The sequence below is a fragment of the Pipistrellus hanaki genome (assembly GCF_964339955.1).
Source record: "Pipistrellus hanaki genome assembly, chromosome: 1".
Classification (NCBI taxonomy): Eukaryota; Metazoa; Chordata; class Mammalia; order Chiroptera; family Vespertilionidae; genus Pipistrellus; species Pipistrellus hanaki.
The window spans coordinates 164,749,333-164,772,296 of record NC_140503.1 but is presented as its reverse complement, the minus strand read 5'-3'; the positions used below and the strand labels follow the sequence as shown (position 1 = coordinate 164,772,296).

At 41.6% G+C, this 22,964-nt stretch overlaps 1 protein-coding gene across 1 annotated transcript in view; it reads left to right on the top strand.

Moving 5' to 3' along the window:
• The window catches only part of FRAS1 (Fraser extracellular matrix complex subunit 1), a 438,553-nt gene that overhangs the window by 223,959 nt on the left and 191,630 nt on the right, over positions 1-22,964 (top strand). Inside the window, exons 16-19 of the mRNA XM_084880389.1 lie at positions 2,814-2,954; positions 4,149-4,289; positions 5,779-5,955; positions 20,138-20,278. Of these exons, the coding sequence (XP_084736515.1) occupies positions 2,814-2,954; positions 4,149-4,289; positions 5,779-5,955; positions 20,138-20,278 (600 nt within the window). The remainder of the gene's footprint in view (positions 1-2,813; positions 2,955-4,148; positions 4,290-5,778; positions 5,956-20,137; positions 20,279-22,964) is intronic.

Here is a 22,964-nt window from a genome sequence, read left to right as displayed (position 1 = left end):
ATAGACTAGTTTGGGAAGAAATCACATCTTCCTAATAATTTTACTTAAGTTTACAAATTATACTCTAAGTATTACATTAGATGGGTGTTAAAAATGTTTGACTGCTGGAACCGGTTTGGCTCAGTGGATAGAGCGTCGGCCTGCGGACTGAGAGGTCCCGGGTTCGATTCCAGTCAAGGGCATGTACCTTGGTTGCGGGCACATCCCCAGTGTTTCTGACTCTCTATCCCTCTCTCTTCCTCTCTGTAAAAAAATCAATAAAATATATTTATTAAAAAAAATGTTTGACTTACATTGTTTTTTATTGTTGGTCAATTCTACATTAAAAAATTTCTTTTCTGCTATTTATTTCTGGGGAAATCCACTTAGCTTAAAGATTGTTCTGTTCTGTTGAGATGTCAGTTCCAGAGTTAGAAATTGTGGAGATTTTTATGGAGGCTGGGTGGAAAGGTGCTTTTCAGATTTATTTTTACTTCTTTGTTCCAGGTATGAGTTGAGGGGATGATTTTCTTTTTCTTTGGTATAGAGATCATTGTCTTTGACCATTTACTGAATATTATCTTGCCTTACACAGTTGCTTCTGGAGAGATGCTGAATCCTCCAGGATGCAGGATGGAACATTTGGCCCTATTATTCGCATCTTATTTCCCTAGGTCTTAAAATATTTTTCAGGAAGTTAGCATGGTGGATGAAAAGAACAGATAGAATATATCTCAGCATTGATTCTCTAATAGTGAGAAGGTCTGTTTTGTTTTTAAAGTATTTAACCAATGGGTATAGAGTAGATCGAGTCCCAGACTTACCTGCCGGTGCATTCACCCTCACCTGCCTTCTTTTGCTTTCAGGAAAGAAGGCCTTCTTCGGAACTGTCCAAGGCTAATCTCTCCTTCTGTACTTTTGAATGTACAGCCCCCTTTTCTCCTTGGCATTCTTTGAAGAATTATTTAAACTATTCTCTTTTAAAAACCTTTCCTGGGGTCTATATTTGCCTTGAGCTTTTACAATATCAGAGAGACAAAACATCCTCTTTCCCTTTTAATTATTTCTCTCTCAGTTCCCATCCATTCACAGCCAGGAGCCTTTAAGGGAACAGTTAATAACCATGGCCTTCACTTTCATTCTAATGACTCCACTTAAAAAGTAGTGGTACAGGTTACCCATATCTCAATGTCTTCGTGTAGTGAGCCATGTTCAGATTTTATTTGTCCTTTCTGTACTTTAATCACCCCCTTCTTGAAACATTTTTTCCCTCATCTTCTCAGCTGTCACACGCCTGTTTTCTCTTCTACCTTTGTGTCATTTCTTCTTGGTCACATTTGCTAGTTTTTTTTACGTTAAATGTTGGCGCTCTCAGATCCCTGACTACTGCTGCCTTATTCTTTATGCTTTTCCTGAATAAATCAACTAACTTCTGATTTCAACAACCACCTGTATGTGATGACCCCCCCGTCTCCCCCAAAGCTCCAGAACTATAAATCGGGCTGTTTCCTGGACTGCACCAATCCAAAACAGCCCATGAGAATCCTTTCGGCCATTCTCCTTCTTGCATTCCGTGAGGGCATCACTCATCCCCCAAGCCATTCCCCTGGAACGCATCTGAGACACTTTCTCCTACACAGGTCTCCAATCTACCATCTTCTCCACAGCCTTGATTCAATCCCTGATTGTCTTGTTCTGTGAGCATAGCCATGGTCTTCCAGCTAGACCCCCAACTCTCCTTTTTCACCTCTCCAAACTACCCTCCAAACTGAAGCCAAAGTAATCTTTCTTATACCCAACATAGCAATGTTTCTATTGTAATTAAAATTTTGCAAGGGCTCCTGCTGCCTTCCTTTCATAAAGATGAGAATCTAGATGGTAGAGTATGGCATACTAGTTTATATAGTCTGGCCCGGTCCACTTTTCTAGCCGAATGGAGCTGCTCTTTTCCTGGGCATCCCAAACTTTTGCCAGGCCCTGGACCTTCCCTTGCCTTGCTGCTGAAGCTATTCTCATTAGCTAAGCACATAGTGACATACTGCCCAAGACAATATTCAAGAGTTGCTCTTATACAAATCCTTTCCTGACCTTTTATATCTCCTATATCACACAGATATTTTGAGGAATTTTTCTTGTACCTATACAAACTGATCTGAGTAATATCTGTAGTATTTCTCATATTGATTGTCTATCTTCCTTTATAAAACTCTTCAAACAAAGACCAATTTGATTTGATTTTTGTGTCTCTATCACCTGGAATAGTACCTGACACACAGAGCATAAGAATTGTTTTATGGACTAAATGAATGTATACGTGAATGAGTAGATCCTGAAGATTGGGAGACTTCAACAACTTAACATTTTTATAGTATGACCTTGCTTAGTAGAACTCCGAGTTTCTGAATTCTCTCCCCAACTAGGGTTGCCAGATAAAAGATGAAATATTTGGGACAAACTTAAACTAACCATTCATTATTTATCTGAAGTTCAAATTTAACTGGGCATTTGGTATTTTTATGTGCTAAATCTGGCAACTCTATCTCTGAGGCCACTTTAACTTTAAATCCTATATTAAATTGGATATACTGGAGGAGGGTGGAATGCCCCAGAGTATTTGTTATGCTTAGTCTAATGAATAATTCTTTGGTTCTTCAGCTGTGAAGGCAGAAAGTGCAGGTCCTTTGAAATATTGGAATCAAGGAAACAGAACTCAGTTGAGCAGTCAGAGAATGAGATTACTATGTCGATACCGACTGTGGACGTTGTAATGAATAGACTTTTCTGCTCCATTGGCTCACTATTGACTTTCTCTGATGGGTTTTCCTCTCCCTTAGCTTGTGACCAATCCTGTGAAAGTTGTGGCCCCAATAGTCCCAGATGCCTTACCTGTGCAGAGAAGGCAGTGTTGCATGATGGCAAGTGCATTTCTGAGTGTCCTGCTGGATACTATGCTGATGCCACTGGCAGATGCAAAGGTAAGACATGGGCCATCATCATCATGATCACCATTGACTGGACTGGGGGCTGCATGCTGCTCACTTGGGAAACTATGTGCCTGATGGGAAAATGTCAAAGGGAATAGCTTTTTCATTAGAGAATCTATATGCATGTGGTTTGGGAATGGGAGACATGGGTGGATGCTGAGATACTAGAGTGATTAAATAAAAAGAACTTACATATATATTAATCACCATTAGAGATCATTTGGTCTTTCTGAAATGCCAAGAATATCTTTAAGACCTTCATAGAGTTCTTGTTACTTGTAAACCATCACCAACTTAGATCAGAGGTATGACAGAATCATTCCTTAGATGGCATTTATAAATACTACAGGGTGATAAAAAGTAGGTTAATAATAATAAATGATAATATAATAATTAATACATAAATAATAGTATAATAATAAACTCTGTGTTTTGCATATTCACAACTGTAGACCTATGTTTTGCCCACCACCCAGGACCCAAGAAGAGGTGTGTGTGCCTGACATTGTCATAGGCAGTGGGCAGATTCTTAAATGTAATTCTTACTTAGAGTCTCAGAATATCCAAGTTGAAAGTACCTTAAATAATCATTTAGTCCAACTTCCCTCAGTGTGTAAACCAACCAGGCCTGGAAATACTCATGGTGAAGGACATAAATAAATTCAGGGACATAACAGTCAAAATTCCACTTCTCCCAACACTCAAGCCTCTGAACTTTCTACTCGCCCCTATTCAGGTGGGTAATTTTAGATTCAGACAGACCCAGGGCTAAATTCCAGACCTGATTACTTCTGTGATCATAGGTAAAATTTTTAACTTCGCAAGACCAGTTTCTTCATCTTTAAAATGATGTTAATAATGCCTATCTCATAATATTACTGTGAAGATTAAAAGTGGCAATGTGTATAACACACTTAATACAAATACTAAATGAAGGATAACTAGTAATAAGTAATAGATATAAGTAGATATAACATGGATAAAAGTGGGTAATTGGGCAATGTGGACAGTTCTAGAGATATAATTACCCCCTAACACATCTTTTCTTTTGATTTGGTGCGAGAGCTGAAAAGAGATTGAGAGCAATGGAGGAGAGGGCTTCCCAGCACGTATGGAACCCAGCCAAGAAATGGGCTTTTTAGTCACTTGGGTCCCTTTGTGTTCATCTCTCACTCTCTTCCTCAGCATGTCATAACTCGTGTGCCAGCTGCTCTGGACCCAGGGCCTCTCACTGTACAGCCTGCATCCACTCCCAGGCTTTGCGCCAAGGCCACTGTCTGCCCAACTGTGGAGAGGGCTTCTACCCTGACCTCGGGATCTGCAAAGGTATCATTGGTGTCAACCATATTCTTAAGAGACTTTATCATCATAAGGACATAGATTTTAAGTTACTATGTTTTTTTATTGATTTTTTTTAGAGAGAGAAAGGGAGAGAGAGAAACATTGATTTGTTGTTTCACTTACTCACGCATTCATTGGTTGATTTTTGTATGTGCCCTGACTGGGAATCTTACACACAAATCCAGGGCTCTAACCAACTGAACTATCCTTCCGGGACCTGAGTTACTTTTCAGTTCAGCTTTTCCTCTGGTATATCTTATTGGCAATACATACAGTATATGCTTTTTTTCTTACCAAGAGATCATCTGAAAAATTACATTTAAATATCTGTGAAGACACCCACAAGTTCATGACTTTTTTTTTGGCCATTCTTCAGAGGAATGCCATTTCCTTTGCCATACATTAGAACCACTCTCATTTTCCTCCCTTTTCTATTCTTCCAGCATTGCTAATGTCTTTCTTAGTCTTCATTTTGTTTTTCCCCGAAGAAGCTCTTTTTGTTAATGATACTGCCGAGCACACTGAGCGTCACCAGCGATGCCTGTGGGCTGAGGAAAATGGAAAATCTGAAATAGCTGTTTGCCAAGAAAGGCTTTGGGCTGCTTTAGAAGGCAGCATCATTCCAGCTTTTTAGAGCTAGAGCATTGGGAGCAAACGCTTCAAGTGAAATTAACTTATATTTATTTATGCACAGGGCACCTTAGAAAGAGCTTCAGCATAGTTACAAGCAAAACGTTTTTAAAACAGGCAGCTGCAATAAACATTATGAAAAGGAAAATGCAGCGAGTCTTTTAAAGAACAGGCAAGCTAATTGTATAAAACGCGGGCCTGAGAGAACTCGTGTACTCCATTTGGCTCTGATTTCCACCGGTAGCCAGGGAAAACAAGGAGCTGTGATGGATTATGAAATTATTGTGGCTGCTCAAAAGAGGCTTCTTCCTTGTTTAGAAGAGCAGCCTTTCCTCTCATAAATTCTAAAGGGAATTTGTTGCCTGGACCCCAGATAGACTGGGTGATGAATAACATAATGGACAATATCACAATGACCGTGTTTGCAAAAAACACAGCAATAGCCTTTATGTGAATGCTTCTTAAAAATCTTCAGTAAAAGCTGAAGACATAATGTTAAATCGCCATTCAGTGAATGTGTTTCTCTGGAGAACCCAGCCAATATAGTCCATTTTGCTGTTATTTTTGTGTTGTGTTTGGTTGTTGTTGTTCTTTTTAAATCTAGCTAGGCAGCTCTTATGGGACCTGAGAGATATGACTAGTTAGCCTCACCCTCATTTTACCCTTCACAAGTATTATTATTATTACCTTGTGCTTTGGTATAGCACACTAGAAAAACAATATTCTGGAAGGATGTATCTAATGAACTTCTCTTAGAATGGTTTTGATTTAATGATAGCTCCACATTGGTAGCAACCTATATATGACCCTGGGATTGTTTTCTGTGTTCTCTTCCTGTTGGCAGCCTGTCATTCCTCTTGTCTGACTTGTGTGGGTCCAGAGCGCTCTCACTGTACCCAGTGCAAGAAGCCGGAGGAAGGACTGCAAGCCGAGCAGCTGTCTGGTGTGAACATCAGCTCGGGCGAGTGTCTGTCTCCCTGTAGAGCCCAGTTTTACCTGGAGAACACTGGGCTGTGTGAAGGTGAGTGATCGTGATTTGAGAAAATGTTAGGACCTTCTGGCCTTACTACTTCAGAGAGCCCGTGAGGTGAAGCCACAGCCAGGAAGGTCTGTGTTTTCATATAAGTCTGGTTCTGGGGTGCTCGTGGATGAAGCAGAAGACGGACATGCCAAAGAGGACCCCGCTGATGAGCTCCTTCCCTTGTGAGGAATAGGTGATCTGAAGGCGCTGTTCCTTTCACTCCACACTGTCCCCAAAGTTATACGCAGAAGCTCCAGGCAGGAATTCTTTCAGAGGCCAGCATGAGGAGCTAAGAAAGACTCAGTGCTCATGTAGAATTCTGTTTATTATTTCTTCTAATTTGCTGCTCGGAATATGAATTTGTTCCTTCAGGGCAAAATCTGGAATTCTGTCAAAATTTAGAAATGATTCCTGTCATTGTCTTGGCATATCTATGGGAAATTGATGTCATCCTGAATAATTTGACTTAATAGCTAGGTCAACTATGAGTGGTTGAGGAGAAAAGGGGTATATACACACATACACACATACACACATACACACATACACACCGTGTGTGTGTGTGTGTGTGTGTGTGTGTATTCCTACAAGGAGCTGCCTTACTGTTGGAGAATTATTTGACTCTCAAGCTACCTGAAAAAATTTTATTACTCATATTTCCCATTGTAAGCATAACATGTGTATCATTAAATAAATTTTTGAGTGTAAAAAAATATATAAAAACAATCTTCCCATCACCTTCCACCTAAGCCCACTTGCCTTTACTATTTTGCTGTAATATACATGAGGGTTTTTTTCCTCTGCATTGCTTCGAGTTTTTATTTTTGCAACATAACTCTAAACATGCTGCAGATGCAATTTTGTATCCTACAGGCCCATTTATTACAGTGGCTTCCCTTTCACATTGGAATGCACTCTCACATGGCAATGCTGGATTTCAAGGTTAGGCTAAAAGATCTTGGATGCAGTGAGTCACAGTCAGAGTAGGAAGTATGCAGATTGGAATATAGAGACCCCAGGCAAGACACTTAAGCTCCATGAGCCTTGGCATTCACTGCATTCGAAGAGGGATAATTTCCTTTCACACTGGCTTTTTACCAGGGCCGGAGGAGGTTAGGAGTATGAAAGCGCTTGGTAAACTGGTAAAGCCCCCATGCTCAAATGGTGCAAACCTCAGCCATATACTCAGGTGTTCAGGAACGCTGTAGGGGTAACTTCCTGCTCCCTGGGAAGCATCGGGACCCCAGGGTGTTTACATTGATATCTAACAATCGGAGGAAGGATTACTACTCTCCGAACGTCCGGGTTACTGCCCATGTATACGTTGCCCAAATTCTCCGTGGTCCCTTACGCTCCCCTGGCTCTGTTTCCACGGCACTTGAGAAACAGGAGGATCTTTGTTGCTGCCGAGAGAGCCAATGCCTTCCAAAGCAAGTCACACAGCCTTCCCCTTGCATCCCAGGAGCAATGGAGAAGAAATCTCCCCAAGCTGCTTCGCACAGTTAGCTTCTTTCTACAGTTTTAAGCACTGTCATAAAAACGAAATGATTAAGATCTTAAGTTATGCTGTAAATAAAAATTATAGGGACTAGGGTTATTCAGCCAGAAAATCATGTTACTGGTGATTTGGTACACAAATCATGAGCCAGGCACTGTGAAACATGCCATAGTTGTTTACTCACTTGTCCTGATGCCAGCCTAATGGGGTCAGTGATACAACTAGAGAAGTAACGGAGGCTTGAGGAAGTTAAGGCTGTAACTTGCTCAAAGTTATGTAGGCAGCACAGACCGGACTCTAGTGGGACATAAGTCTGCCTGTCTCCAATTCCCATGCTCTAAACCAGGATGCTACTGTGTTGGTGGCTGAAGGGCAGAAGCACCGAGTGCTGAGGGTGCAGGATTGAATCATTATACATTGACAGAGGGGTGTTTTCTGGGAATTTCTTTATACAGACAGTTTTTTTTAAAAGAGGATTAGATCTAATCCCTCTGGAATGGCTTCATTGTGGTCCTGAGTGAAAGGATTAGATTGACCTCTTGAGTCCTTGTAGCCCCGTGATTTCATGCTAGTTAATATAATATTATTAGGTATCGCACATAGAGCTGTCTACTCTCATTTATTACCAAATCCCTGTGCAATCTCCGCTAGATAGATAGATTGTTGTACTCAATTTATAAGTGATGAGAATGTGGCAGAAAGAGGTTAATTGAGTTGCCTAAGATTTCATTGGGAAACTGAGTGCAAACACCAATTGTTTCGAACCCTGCCTGATGTTGATTGATGTACTTCCTGTCACTCATCCTGTATCTTTGGAAACTGTTCTGCCTTCCCCAAATCTGTTCCATTTTCCATTCTGCCGGAGTGTGTCTGTGAAATCAGGCCCTGGGAGTGCTAAGAGATTGCAAGGGACTCTCCTCACACAGTCCCAGAAATGTCCTTGCCTCTTTGCAGAACGTTTAGAAAGGCTGGAGGTGTGTGTGTGTGTGTGTGTGTGTGTGTGTGTGTGTGTGTGTGTGTGTTTGCCATTAAGATTTTATTTTACAGTGCCTTTGATCTCAAATGCTTTTCTATAAAGAAGAGAAAAACAACTCTTTCCGGAACTCTTCCTCTTCCTTTTTCTGAGACTACAGCATGGGGTGATCAGAATATAACTGCAACTAATGAGGGTGAGAAGCAAGTTACTTAGCCTTTGATACGGTATCAGAGTTATTATTATAAAAGTTTCTCTCTGAGCTACAAGACAAAAGCAGGCATTACCTACTGAAAAATGAAGCAAAAATGTATTCAAGATATTAGACTAAACTCCAAGTCATTGATTAATGAATGAAAAAATATAAAATTAACAAGCAATGACCAGAGAGAACACTGTGTATTCCTAGCTATAGGACATCTTTATTCATTTCTTCTACAAATATTTACAGAGTGCCTTATGGGTACTGGGCATTTTCTAGGTACTGGGATACACTCGTGAATGAGTCAGATGAAAATCCTGTTCTCATGAAATTTATATTCTGGTGAGAGAAATGGATAATAAAGAAATAAATGAATAACAAGAGCAGTAACAAAATCCATGGCTCACACTTGGTTAGCAATCTATGCTCTGATGCCCACACAGGATAATGGGGGAAGGAGGCACGGAATTGAGATGGCCTCTGAGGTGGAGATGCTCTGGCAAGATGGGGACAGACAGCCACCTGTTGGTCCTGTGTCTTTGGCTCATTCTCTGAAAGTTGGATACCTCAGAAGATGGGCTTTGACATCATGCTTCTTTTTCATGTGACCTCTAGTTTTCCAGCAAGTGGCTGGCTATGCTAGTACAAAGGGGAGTCCATTACTAATTGTGAGATAATTTGGAGACATTTGGTGATTGATCAAATTTGTTCATATTTATTAAATACTAGAGGCCTGGTGCACTGATTTGTGCACAGGTGGGAGGCATGGCTTGCAGGATCAGCCTACTATAAGAACACTGCTCATCCTGGTCAGCCAAGTGGTGCTCCACTGTGGGAGTGAACTGACCAGGGGCAGCTCCTGTGTTGAGCATTTGCCCACTGGAGGTCAGTGTGCATCATAAGTACTGGACAGCAGATCATCCTGGTCATTCCGCCATTTGGTTGCTGGACTTTTATATATATATAGATGAGCATTTATAATTCATTAAAAGAAAAATTGTACTAATCTTACCTAGAATAAATCTCACCCATTTTAACTTATTATTCATTGGTATTAACAAATTCAAGTTGAAAGAAAAAAAGTTGAAAGGAAAAAAAAATACATCACCCCTCTTGCCCTAACATAACAAATTACAAATCAATAAAATCCCATGTTCTCCAAAACAACATAAAAAAATCCATCCCCATCAGTTTTCCATGCCTGTAGGCACTAGGCCGGGGTCTCTCTACTGCACAGCTCCGGGGCCACCATGCTCCCAGTCACTTGTTTGAGGCATTAGTGACTGCAGCCCTGAGCACATAGCAGCCGTGGGGGATGGACAGGACTGAGCACCTGGGGCTCCTGACCCGGGAGGCCTCTCCTCTCTCGATGATACTCTTGGCTTCAGGTCAGATTGCTCAACTCAGTCTCAGATTCTCCTTTCACGCTTGTTGAGGATTTTTTTTTCTCTCTCAAAAAGGATTCAGTTATTTTGAAGATAGCTTTTCGTTGAGCTTGTAGAGTGGAGGCTCTGGTATGAGTCTCCTGGGATTGTGTTAAGATGTGACTCAGATTTAGTAGGTCTGGGTGCATCTGTGTCTGCATTTGTGATGTGCTGCTCCCAGGTGAGGCTGCTGTTCCTGGTCCAGTGACCAGAGTTTGAGGAAGGAAAGCCTCTAGTGAAAGAAAATAAGCACACCACTTATCTCTGGCATGTTTCTAACGAAAACTGTGTTTGTTTTCTTTATTCCAACTGTTATTTCTTCTCATTGCCAGAAATATACATGCCACTGAAACTCTAAAAAATACAGATAAGGAAATAATCTATTACCAAGTTACTCAGATTTAGCACATAAAAATACAGAATTGGGAAATAAAAATGCAGGAGGAGGCAAAAGTATGTTTATAGTTGTTCGTATGGAAAAGGATACGATAAATAAATAAATAAATAATACAAGTATAAACTCTGTTTCATGTACTTACAGCCATCAACCTACTTTTCCCCACTGTGTATTTTGAAAATAAAAAAATAATTTTTTTAGTATAAGTATTTTGTAAATATTGCCTGAGATATTCCAAAATATTATTTGTTGTTTACTTGGAATTCAAATTTAATTAAGTATTTTTATTTTATCTGTAAACCATACCTATGACCATTCTATCTTGAGATAACCTCTTTTAATCTTTTGGCATAGAGTCATACAGTTATTTATTATACACACACACACACACACACACACACACACAAATACCTTTGTAGTTTATCAATTCCACAAGTTTATTGGAGATCCTGTGAATGTATGTTTACTTCCATTTTATAGATGAAGAAAGTGAGGCATAGAAGGAACCAACTAAAGGATAATTTAGCAATGGGATAATTTAGATCCTGGGATCTAAGGGAGGACATAGTTGCTTACAAAATATTTTCTTCTTTCCAAACCCAGATACCTTGTTCTTCATTTCACACTATAGTTTTACAACCTAATTTCAGGCCAGGCCATCTTAATTAACAATGCAGTTCAATCACCATGTCCACAATTGGCAGTGGTGACCAGGAAGGGATATGAACATGATCAGGATGATTAGTTTAGCATGTAATTGCCTCGATTCTGTGACAAATTAATGATGGATTCTTTCAATTCCCAAACAGTTCAGCAAGAGATTGAAAATGATATACTTTTAAATTCCAAGCTTTATGTTAAAAATGAACTCTGTACTACGATAATGAATTCAACTTACACGTTTTCTAATGTATTATGTCAGGAGAAACTGCTTTAAAGAAAAATGCAGAGGCAGCCAACATCCCAGTGGCCACCATTCCCCACACCAGCAGCCTTTCCATTATACTCACAGCACATTGGTCAGGTAAACGTCAGGGAAGTTTTAGCAACTAGTATCACCTTCTTAAGCTCGATGTTAATGCATGGTGCAAAATTGCACAAAATTAATACTGGTTTGATTAAAGTTTTTCAACTTTATTGAGATATAATTGACACATGACATTGTTTTAGTGTAAGGTGTACAACATAATGATTTGATATATGGACATATTGGGAAGTAATCCCCACAATAAGTTCAGGTGATATTCATTACCCTATAGTTACACTTTTTTTTGGGGGGGGGGGGGGTGTGATGAGAACTTTTAAGATTTATTCTCTAAACTTTTTCATAAACAATATGGTATTTTTAGCTATTGTCACCATGCTGTACATTACATCCCCACATCCCCAGGACTTATTTACCTTATGATTGGAAGTTTGTGCTTTTGGACTACCTTCACTCATTTTCCCTGCCCCCATCTCCACCCCTTCCTCACCCCTGTCCCAATCACTAGTTTGTTCTCTGAACCTTATCATTCAGCCGCCATAGCTCTTGCTTGACTCTCAAACATTTGTGATCGTCCAAGCTACTTTCTTTGTTCTTATTGGCTCCCGGTAGTTGAGAGTATGCTAAGACCTGTCAGTGTCTCAAAGGAGAGAAAGCTAGGCAGCCCCTAGATGCAGGCTGATTGAAAGCCGGATCACCAGGCAGCAGCTTATAAGTATGTAAAAACCTCTTTTGGGGGAACACTGAGAGAAGGGTGTTTATGTTCACTCTTTGGGGGGAACACTGAGAGATGGGTGTTTATGCTCGCTCTTTTTGGGGAACACCGAGAGATGTTTATGTTCACTCCCTCTGAGCCCAGGAGGGTAGCTGGTTTGCTACTGTCCTGTTGAACCCAGGAACTCCAAGCCCTGCTGGCCACCAGAGCCAGGCTATCAAGGGTGTGCCTTTGGGTGGCAGCGGCAGAAGTCAGGCATCGGACATATGTATAAGCTCTTTCCGGGGAGACATCAGTGATCTGGAGCAGGCTAGAGGGAGAGGGTGAATCAGTGTTTGCCAGCCTCCCAGGTCTCAGAAGACATCACAGACAGTCTTGTTAAATTAGAAGTATGACCTTCAGGCTACCGCTTTTAAGAAATGCACACATGTCTCAGGGTAAGTCTGGGAGATGGGCGTTTCTGACTGCTGCCTCTGTTCTGAGCTTAGGGAACAACTTCCATGAGCCTTTGCAAGCCATTAAGGACTGCTTCTTTATTCTCTATAGTCTGATGGATCTTGTGGGAGCAAGGCTTTCAACCCTGTAGTTTTGGGGACCCATCCCTTAGATAGAAATCCTAAAAGTTGGGGCACTAGATGTTGGGTCCAAACCCTTCACTCCTCAGAGAGAAGCTGGGTGCGGGGAGTTCCTTGGCATTATTCGTTGCTGTTCTGGGGGTAGGGTAGATGGCACCAACAGTGCCTCAGCCTTTCCTACCCAGGTTGATAGGTGTTTTATTTTATTTTATTTTATTTTATTTTATTTATTTTTTCTTTTTCCTTTGCTGATATGTGGTAGGATTTGCCCTGCTAGTTGCTGGATTCTTTCAGAGGAAATTGTCTCATTTGTATCTGTGGGAGGAAGTGAGTCAGGAGCCTGCTGTCACCATCTTGGATGGGAACACCAATTTTCTTTTAAATAACAAATTCGCCAGTTGTTTTAGTCAATTAATTAACTTGCTTTAGATAAATGGGAAGAAACAAAGTGTACTGTGAGTATTTTGATCTATTTAGTTGTTGCTAAGATTCACCCAAGGCCTCAAGGCAAAGAGTTTTAATTAAAGAAATAAATGGGCAAGTCTGCCTGCTCAGTTTAAGAGCATGTTACTATTTATGAAGTTGGGGTTCCCTTGAATTAATTGAATAAAAGACGTGGCTTCTGCAGTAAGCAGTACTCTTTAATGTAGGCCCCAGAGGGCTGACATAAGCTCTCCAAACATATGCCTTCTGGTAATGTTCAGTCCTCTTCACTTCCTCCTCCTTGCTTCTGTAGCTTGGGTGTACTCGCTTTAGGGATAGAAAGATGAAAAGGATACAGACCATGCCTTAAGGAAGCAAGATCAAGTAGGGGAGACTGACATCTGAACAAGACATTAAAAGAACATGCAGCATGCTGGAATGGCAGTAGGCTTAGGCTACAGAAAGAGCCCAAACAAAGGAGACTGACTCTGTCGGGGGTACAGTATATCATCAGGCTGTCTGTGGAAGGATTGATGGGAGCTCACCAGGGGAAAAGGAAGGAAAGGCTGTTTGAGGCCAAGGAAATAGCGAGGGCACAGGCATTGTGTGTTGGGAGAAGGGCAGTGAATTTGGTATTCCTGCAGTGTAAAGGCCAGAGCGGTGAATTGTGGGGACTAGCACTGGAAACATGGGATGAGTCATGTTATGAAGTGCTTAAAGTGCTGGGCTAAGGAGCTTAGAGTTGACACTATTGGCATTGGAGAATCATGAAAAGATGTTAAGGGGAATAATTCAGTCAATTGGCATTTTATAAAGATCTATCTGAGAGTTGTATGGCAGGAAAGTGTGAAAACAGAGGGGGGCTGGTTGGGAAGCTTCGGCACTTACCAAAGTGAGGGACTAGGGGATGGTGAGGTTGAGACTGATGTAACAGAGATTTAAGAAGTAAAAACCAATGTATCCTGGATGCGTTGTAGTGATGGGAAAGTAGAAGTCTACAGTTTTCAGCACGAGTGTCTTGGTGAATGGGGAGGCTACCAAGTGAGGCAGAGAATACAAAAGAGAGACCAGGTAAAGGAGAGGATGTGGGGTTGGGGTGGCAGATAAGTACAGTTTTTGAGGGAAGGAATGTGATGTAATTTACACTAAGTAGGTATGGACCGAGCTTAGAAGTGGTAATGAGTTGTATTTTAGAAGTTTGGAGTATCAGATACTGATGAAACACCATGTAAAAATATCCCTTAGGCGGTTTAGATTTATGTGATTGGAGTTCAGAGTAAAAGTCAGAGCTATACACATAAATTCAGGACTCACCGCATGTAGGGCATCATTAAAGCTGTGGATTAGTTTGCCAGAGAAGGAGAAGAAAAAGGGCAGAGGGTACAATTTTTGGAATCTCTAATATTCGTGACATAAATAGAGAAAGGCTAAAAAGAAATGATCAGAGAAATAGGATAATTAGAAGAGTTTGCTGCCAATATTTCCATGGAAAATATGTTATTTTTACTCTTAAGGCATTCCCAATATACTTAAGTGAAATCATGTTCATTAATAAAAGAAAAAAAGAGAGAGAATAAGGAATAGGAGGGTGAAGGGAAGAGGGAAACCGATTTTATTTGACTTCACTCATTTCAGTTTTTATTTTTTATGGTAGTACTCATACTGCCTATCATAGAGGATTTTCATATTTACATCATAATTTGGGAGATGTCTACCTCAAAAATTGTTTTGACATGAAAAGCCAGGAAATTTCGTATGATATGAAAATAGGCATGCTGGACTACTCTTTATAATATAAAGTAGTTTTTCCCATTTGATGATATAATAGTTTATATCATCAAATGGGAAAAAAATAAGTGTTGTTTGTGTCCCTCATTCAGGAACCAGTTGTTGGAGCCCCTCGTTGGGGCATTAATTGCCGGGGTTCTTTTTCCCCAGCCTTACAAAGGGTTCAGCATTTTGGAAAGAGGGCTGCGCGTAAATGATTAAGAAGGAGTCCATGGGCGAAAGATAGTTTTGAAAGGCATTGGGGGTCAGAGGAGCTTCCAGCTGAAGGAGCTAGCAGACTCTCCTTGTCTCAGGACCCCATCCTTTTATTAAACACAATTTGTCCCAAGGCTAGGTGGAAATATACACTTCAAAGGGTAAGGTATCAAAGGATACAGAAGCATTATCAGTTTCAGGAATAGCCTACAGCTGTTCATGTGTTTGGCAAACAGGAGGCAATAAAATGCCCTGAACTGCCTAGTGGCTAACAATCCCATTCAGGTTTGGGAGAGATGCTTTGTAGCTGTTTCCAACAGATAAACTACATGTGACTCAACCCTGCTGAGCTCCCCAAGCTTCACCAACCTTTTGGTAAAACTCTTGTAATTATTACATGCTGGAATCGGTTCTCGGCAATTATATAAAAATAGGCATGCTGGACTACTTTTATATCACAAAAGGGGAAAAAATAAGTGGTGTTCACTGTCTGAAATTTAAATAGAAAATTGAGCAAATCAAAATTGATAATATTTTAATTGTCTTAGATAATTTTTTTTTTTATTAGAGTCAAGTCAACTGGAATTTACAACCATCTAAGGGACACTTTTAATATTTAAGCAGCTCAGTTCTGCTTCTTCAGAAATATACTTAGACATCAACTGGAAAGTTACTCTCTAAAAATGTAGTACTATGTGGAGAAATAATTCATAGACCTTTCCAATCTCTTCCATATATACCCCTTAATGAAGTTACTCTGCCTTGAAGGATCTCAGACTTCACATCAGAACGCTGGCTATGAAATCAGCGTCCGAGGAATGATCAGACCTCATAAAAGTCAGTTAGATGGTGTGGACATTTCCACCTTCAGCACAGAATTCAAGTTTTGTGAGATTGTGGTAAAGATGCAGATGCAGATGCCTGTCCTTACAGAAAGAGGGCATGATAGAGAAAAAGGAGCTTTGAGAGGATGATCACCTCAGTGCCACATGGCAGCTTAAGTAGCTAATTGCCTACTTGGCTCTTGAGCATTTCCAGTGAAGGCAGTTCCGAAGGCTGCCATGGTGATGTTCATTGGGGCGTATTTCTTTAAGGTCTAGATTCCCCTGGAATTTTTGGTGCTTGGCCCTCTTTGCTTTCCTTATATAATTCTGTAATATCTTTATTCACACTGAGTCAGATTATCACATTGACTTTGTGACCAAATGGAATGATGTAAAATATGCTGTGTGCTCATAATGCATCGATTCATATTTCCCTAGTTTTCAATTCCACAATGAGATGCTTTGATTTACTATTTATTCGGGGAGTATTACAGGAAGAACTGAGGAATTTAACAATCTTATGAAGCCTAGTACAAACATATTGGCATTATTGAAGGAATATTTAAGTAGAAAATATTATATTGCTTCTAATTGCTTCCTCCAGATCATCCTGGAAACTCAGTGTCAACAATATAATTTTGCTGTTACTGAAATATTGCCACCTGACTTTTCACTGCATGCTGCTTCATTTGTGTTAAACATGTCTTAAATAATGGGCTATGTGTAGCCTTTTAAATAATATTTGCTTAAATGTCAGTTTACCTGTTTGTCTTATTTTAAATATGTTTTTATTGATTTCTGAGAGGAAAGGAGAGGAAGAGAGAGATAGAATTATTAATGTTAAGAGAGAATCATTGATATGCTGCCTCGTGCATGCCCTCCACTGGGGATCAAGCCCACAATCTGGCATATGCCCTGACAGGGAATCAAAAAGTGACCTCCTAGTTCATAGGTCAATGCTCAAGTACTGAGCCACCCCAGACGGGCTACCTTTGGGGGATCTGCGAGGAAAGTTTCCATCACCGTTCTGTCTTTTAATGAAGAAATATTTTTATAATGATTCTGAAAATACTTAGAAAATTTCTAGTTGTGACTTGTGTTAATAGAGCTATTAACAAGGTCATCTAGAAAAAATAAAGAAGTTACTTTAAACTGTGGTTCTAGTTCTGTTTTCATATAATAATAAAAACTGCTAAATAAATATTAAGCTCTTCAGCATATTCGGGGATAATAATTAAAATATTTATCAAACAGGAGGTAAGGTTACTGCCCTGTGGGAATGGGCCCTGGCCTTGGGTCAGGAGCAAGGCCCTGAGGGCTCCTGGTACAGGTGTTAACACTTTAGGTGCTGGGTTATCAGTCAGTCAGGGTGCTAGGATGGAGCCACAGCTTCACGGGAGCATTGGAAGGCTCAGGACAGCAGCATAGTGCAGTCATATAATAGTAGTTTAATACTGTAACAGCGTACTGCTGGGCCAGACAGCCCATCTTATTTCAGCCCCAGGTACATCGAAGATTGTAGGTGACATTTTTGTTGGGGGTTTGTTGAGACTGCAGTAGTATAAAATCACATCCCACTCTTCCAAGCTGTTCATCTGTAAGTCTTCTGGGTATTTCATCGAGGACTCAGAGTGGTGTCGCTGAGTCAGTGGATCTTGTCCATTGGACAGAACGTGCCCTGAAATGCATGGGGTCATCTATATGGGCCAGCTCTTTTGTATCCCCATACTATTGTATCCCCAGCACCTAGACTTTCTTGACAGATAATCCCCCCCCCCCTCTCTCTCTCTCTCTCTCTCTCTCTCTCTCTCTCTCTCTCTATATATATATATATATATATATATATATATATATATATATATGTGTGTGTGTGTGTGTGTGTGTAATGATGTGTCAGACTCTCAACACAGGAGCTATCCCCAGCCCTCTGGCCCTGATAGATCACCTACCTGATGGGCCCTGCCTGCCAACTTCTTGTCCCTGGCCCTGGCCAGCAGGCTCCAATCACCTGATGGGGACCAGGGACCAGGGGTGAGTGGTGGTGGAATCAGGTGGCGTCAGGGCCCTGATCACCCCATTGGTCGTCCCCCACACAGAGGGCAACCGTGGTGGCAGTGTCAGGGGGTGGGGCCGGCTGCTGGCAGCTGGGGAAGATCAGCCCTGATCACAGGCCAGGCCTAGGGACCCTACCCAAGCATAAATTTGTGCGCCATGCCTCTAGTAAGGAATGAATGAATGATTGGAGGCAAATATCAGGCTATTTCAAGATGTAAGTTTTCTTATTCAGATTTGGTAAGGCCAACAGATTAGCAGACAATTTCTATTGGAAATACAGTTCGTTAGTCACATTCCCCAGAGGAGAGGGCACCTTACTCCATGGAGGGGCCACACAGGGAAGCACCTGAGCCTTCGGGAGGTGAGGGAGGGAGGAGGAAACAGGCAAGAGCCTTTATTTTGGTTTCACTGGGAAAGAGTAAGTGAGGCAGCGTGAACAGGCTTCGAATTGGCTGGTCTGAGTAATTCCAGGGGCTCCAGGTGCAGAGGCTGTCTGGCACCCAGCAATGGAGTGCTTAGGGCCAAGGGACAGTTATGATCCTCAGGAGAGGTATGGGGGTATGGACTTTGGACTGAGCAGTAGGCAGAAGAAAGACGTGCTCACAGGCTAGTCACCCACCATCTCTAGAAACTGGTTAACCCTAAAAGGGGCAATTTCTCCAGGACCACCAGGGCACCTGATGTCAAAGCATGAGAAACACCGAAAATTTTTTTTAAAAAAGCATCATTAAGACACTGGCCACACTTGGGAAATGGTGTGAATATTCCTTTCATCCTTAAAAGTCTCATGTAGGCAAGCAGATATGTTTTCTTTCTCTTTGCTTTCCACATTTACTCTACCTAGCAAAGCTATCATTCAGAATAGAAGGGCAGATAAAAAGCTTCACAGATCAGAAAAAGCTAAAGGGAGTACATCACCACCAAACCAGTATTATATGAAATGCTAAAAGGTGTTCTTTAAAAAGAAGAAAAAAGTAAAGATAAAAATTATGAACAACAAATACATATCTATCAACAAGTGAATCTAAAAGTCAAGTGAATTAAAAATCTGAGGAACAGAATAAACTGGTGAATATAATAGAATCAGGAGCATAGAATGGGAAGGGATTGATAATTCTCAGGGGAAAAGGAGTTTCTGTGTGCGGGATATGGGAAGAGAGTGGACAAAAATCATATACCTATGGATGAGGATGGGAGTGGGGGGAGGTAAGGGCAGAGGGTGGAGTGGGGTCTCGGTGGGGGGGAACAATGAGGGAAGGGAGGAAAAACAATTGTAATAATCTGAACAATAAAGATTTATTAGAAAAATAAAAACCTATGAGTACTTGTGTAACAGTATTTACTGATAATAGTTATAACTAAGATGTATTAAACCCTTATTCTGTGTTTTGCACTAGCATAAGAACTTTACATGCATCAACCCAATTAGTGTCCACAGCATCCCATGCAGAGTGTATAGTTCATATTCTCATTGTGTACATGAGGAATTAGGAGCCTTGAGAAATTACATAACTTATCAAGGTCACATAGAGTGGCTATGTGACACTCTTATTCTCTGTGTTATTCTCTGTCTCACATTCATTTTATTCCAGATATTTGCTTGTGCGTCTGTTGATGCGGCTAGTTTCAGCAGTGTGATGGGCATTTGGCATAACTCATTCTTCTCACCTGTATGGTGCCATCAGAGAGCAGGCACCATATAAACCTTTGGGGGATCTGCAAAGAAAGCTTCCATCACCATTCTCTTTAATTTTTGAGTAGCCTGATCAGCAGCCCATAGTCTGGTGGTGGTGGAGGAGCTGTTCTGGGGGAAGGAAGTCCTTTTTTATGACTTCCTGATCTTTACTTGACATTCTCTGAGAATGGGAACTTGGGAAGGAAGAAATGTGTGACTCTGCAAATAGTTATTTCTGCTTTGTGGCATTTGTGCCTTATTTAAGCTGAGTGCTACAGATGCTTGCTTTGTAGGACATGGCCTTTAGAAAGAAGTATGTGAGATGTGTCCTTGGGAAACTGAAATGAATGTGCAGAATGTGTTTCAACCCAGGGATGCTAATGGGAGAGACAAAGCACCCACACTTGTCATATGGTGACTTTCCTGATTGTCTGTTCTGCTTTGTCTTCCCAGCCTGTCACCAATCCTGTTTCGGGTGTGCAGGGCAGAGCCCGCATAACTGCACAGCCTGCTGGCCTTCCCATGTGCTGATGGAGGGGCAGTGCCTCTCCCAGTGCCCAGATGGCTACTTTAACCAGGAAGGCGGCTGTACAGGTGAGTGTGTGATATGCTGGGGCATGTTCTCTGTACCCCTGTTTTGTTTTCATAATGTGGCCAGATACTGTAATTAGAAACATTGTCATATCCATGGGACTAAGGGCTGGGTTGTAAATCCCTATCTTGAACTCGTAGGAGTAAAGGGAACAAGAGAAAATTCAGTTCTTCCAATAAGGAAGCATGGAGGAAGTGATGAATTTGAACCAGCTTACCCTGTGCATATAGTGAGGGATGGGTGTGATAGCAGGCATCCCGTAGACAAAGTACTCAGGCTCGAAGGCATCTTTGTAGGATTGGGCATTTGGTGTGACCTCTGCAGTTCTCAGCCCCACTTTCCCTGGCTACAGCCTAATAAAGCAAAGGCAAGAGGAGGGCGGGGAGGTGCAAGGGAGCATCTGTATAGTCTCAACAATAAAGATTTTAAAAAAAAAAAATCTATATATATAAAGAGCCAGGGTCTGTAACGACCAAGGCTGGACTGAATACTGGCACAGTGACCCATCACTGACTGCTGAGGGGGCTGCGGATCAGGCCCAGAAAGAAGCCCAGAGATTCTGACTGGCATAGAAACCAACCAGTCAGAACCAAATCTGGGTGAAGTGTGAGGAGCCAATGGTTGCCTAGGAGGTGGAGCTTTTGATGCTGACTGGCATAGAAACTGACCAATTAGAACCTAATCTGGGTGAACTTCGAAGTCAGAACCTAAAGTGGGGGCTGAGGAGGGGTTTTAAGGGCAAAAGCTCTTTGAGGTAAGGTGTAAGACAGCTTCAATTTTTTTCATGACTGGTTTGGTAATATAATGCATATGGCTGGCTATTAGTCTAAATATAGGGATTATGTGTTTTGTCTGCCAAGAGCATCTCCTGCTGAAAAAGGCTTCTCACCCCCCCGCTCCCCATTTTAGCAATCCTATCCTATATAATCTATCTATACTACTAAAAGGGTAATATGCTAATTAGACTGGGTTCTACTGGCCATCTTCCAGATGAGATGTCCAACTTCCTTCCAGACAAAGCCATGGTGGTGGGGGCTGAGGCAGAGGCAGTTAGTGGTGATCAGGCCAGCAGGGGAAGACAGTTGGGGGCAAGATCAAGCTGGCAGGGGGGTAGGGGCAAATCAGGTCAGCAGGGGAAGACAGTTGTGGGGGAGATCAGGTTGGCAGGGGAAGGCCTTTGGGGGCGAGATCAGGCCAGCAGGGAGGGCAGTTGGGGGCAACCAGGCCAGCAGGGGAGGGCACTTGAGGGCAGTTAGGGGTGATCAGGCAGGCAGAGACAGTTGGGGACAAAGAGGCAGGCAGGCAGGTGAGTGGTTAGAAGCCAGCAGTCCCAGATTGCAAGAGAGATGTCCCACCACTAGTTTAGGCCCTATCCCAGCAGTCAGCCATCTCATGAGGGGTTCAAGATTGGAGAGGGTGTGGGCTGTGCACTGGGCCCCTAGTAAAATAAAACAAAGCAAAGGGGGAGAGAGGTATTTGTTTTTTTCCTTGACAGGTCAGTCCCATATGTTTTTTAGAGCACTTTCATGTCTCAGTGACAGAGTGTCTAGACATTACTAGTTGAGATTAGTGCAGGAATTTTATTGGAATTGACAAAATGCTAAAATGGAAGCACCTCATTGTAGCACTGTGTTTTCTTGTATCTACAGGGGGAAAAGAAAGCTAAACACATTCTATCATGATGACTGTTTTATTTCTAATAATACACTTGTTGGCACCAGCTTATAGGAAAAAGCCCACTGTTATGAAATCTTATTACATGTATTTCTAGAGTCAGAAAACATGTAGTAGATTTGTAAAATATTTTTAAAATAAATTAATACTTGTTAGATTCCTCTAGCCTCAAACTCCAAAGAGAAAATTTAATGTGAACACAGATTTAGATGATTGAAGATCAATATGATATTTCTTCTGAAATTTTCTTCTACCAAGTACCTTTTTAATCTCTCCAGACCCCTGATGGGTTGCTTTCCTTTAAACCCTCTATCACGCTCAGAGGGGAGTGTTTCTGGTTTGTCATTGGTGGTGTCCTTGAAAACCAGTCTGTCCTGCGCTTTCACACTAGCCCAGTGGTTTGTGTGCGAGAAGTGGTCTGGGGAGTAAAGTCTGAGTAGCTCTAACTCCTCTCTGCCTATGCCTCTTCCTACTTGAAGCCAGTGGGTGGATGGTACCACAAGCACCAGGGCCACCAGGTCACTGAAAATATTCTGGTGGGGAGGCAACTCGGCAGGTGGAAACCATCTTGAGAACACCAGTATCTCGGGGATGGGCGTTTTCAAAGTTCATAGCCTCAGGAATGTAGAAGGGGTGCTGTTTAATGCAAGCCTTTTAATCAGCAGTTCATTTTCTTGCTTGCTTGCCTTTTTAAAATATATATATTTATAACTCCTTATCTTCATTTGGTCTCTTGCCAGAAGAAGCGAGAAGCAGGTGATTTTATTTAAAGTCTGTGCCTTTGCTTTTCACCAGCTGTGTGCCAGGAGGGAATTCTTTGTCATCAGTTCCAGCAAGTGCTACCCAGTTCCCCTCCTCTTGGAACCAGACATGCTTAGACCTCCTGGTCCTTGGCAGAGAGATCCTCGCATCTCCTTCTCTGTGCTCAGTCCTGCTGCTGCCTTGGCAGTGCACACGCAGCTGCAGCTGCAACCTGCTTTTATTTCTTGCCATCCTTATCTTTATTGCCCACAC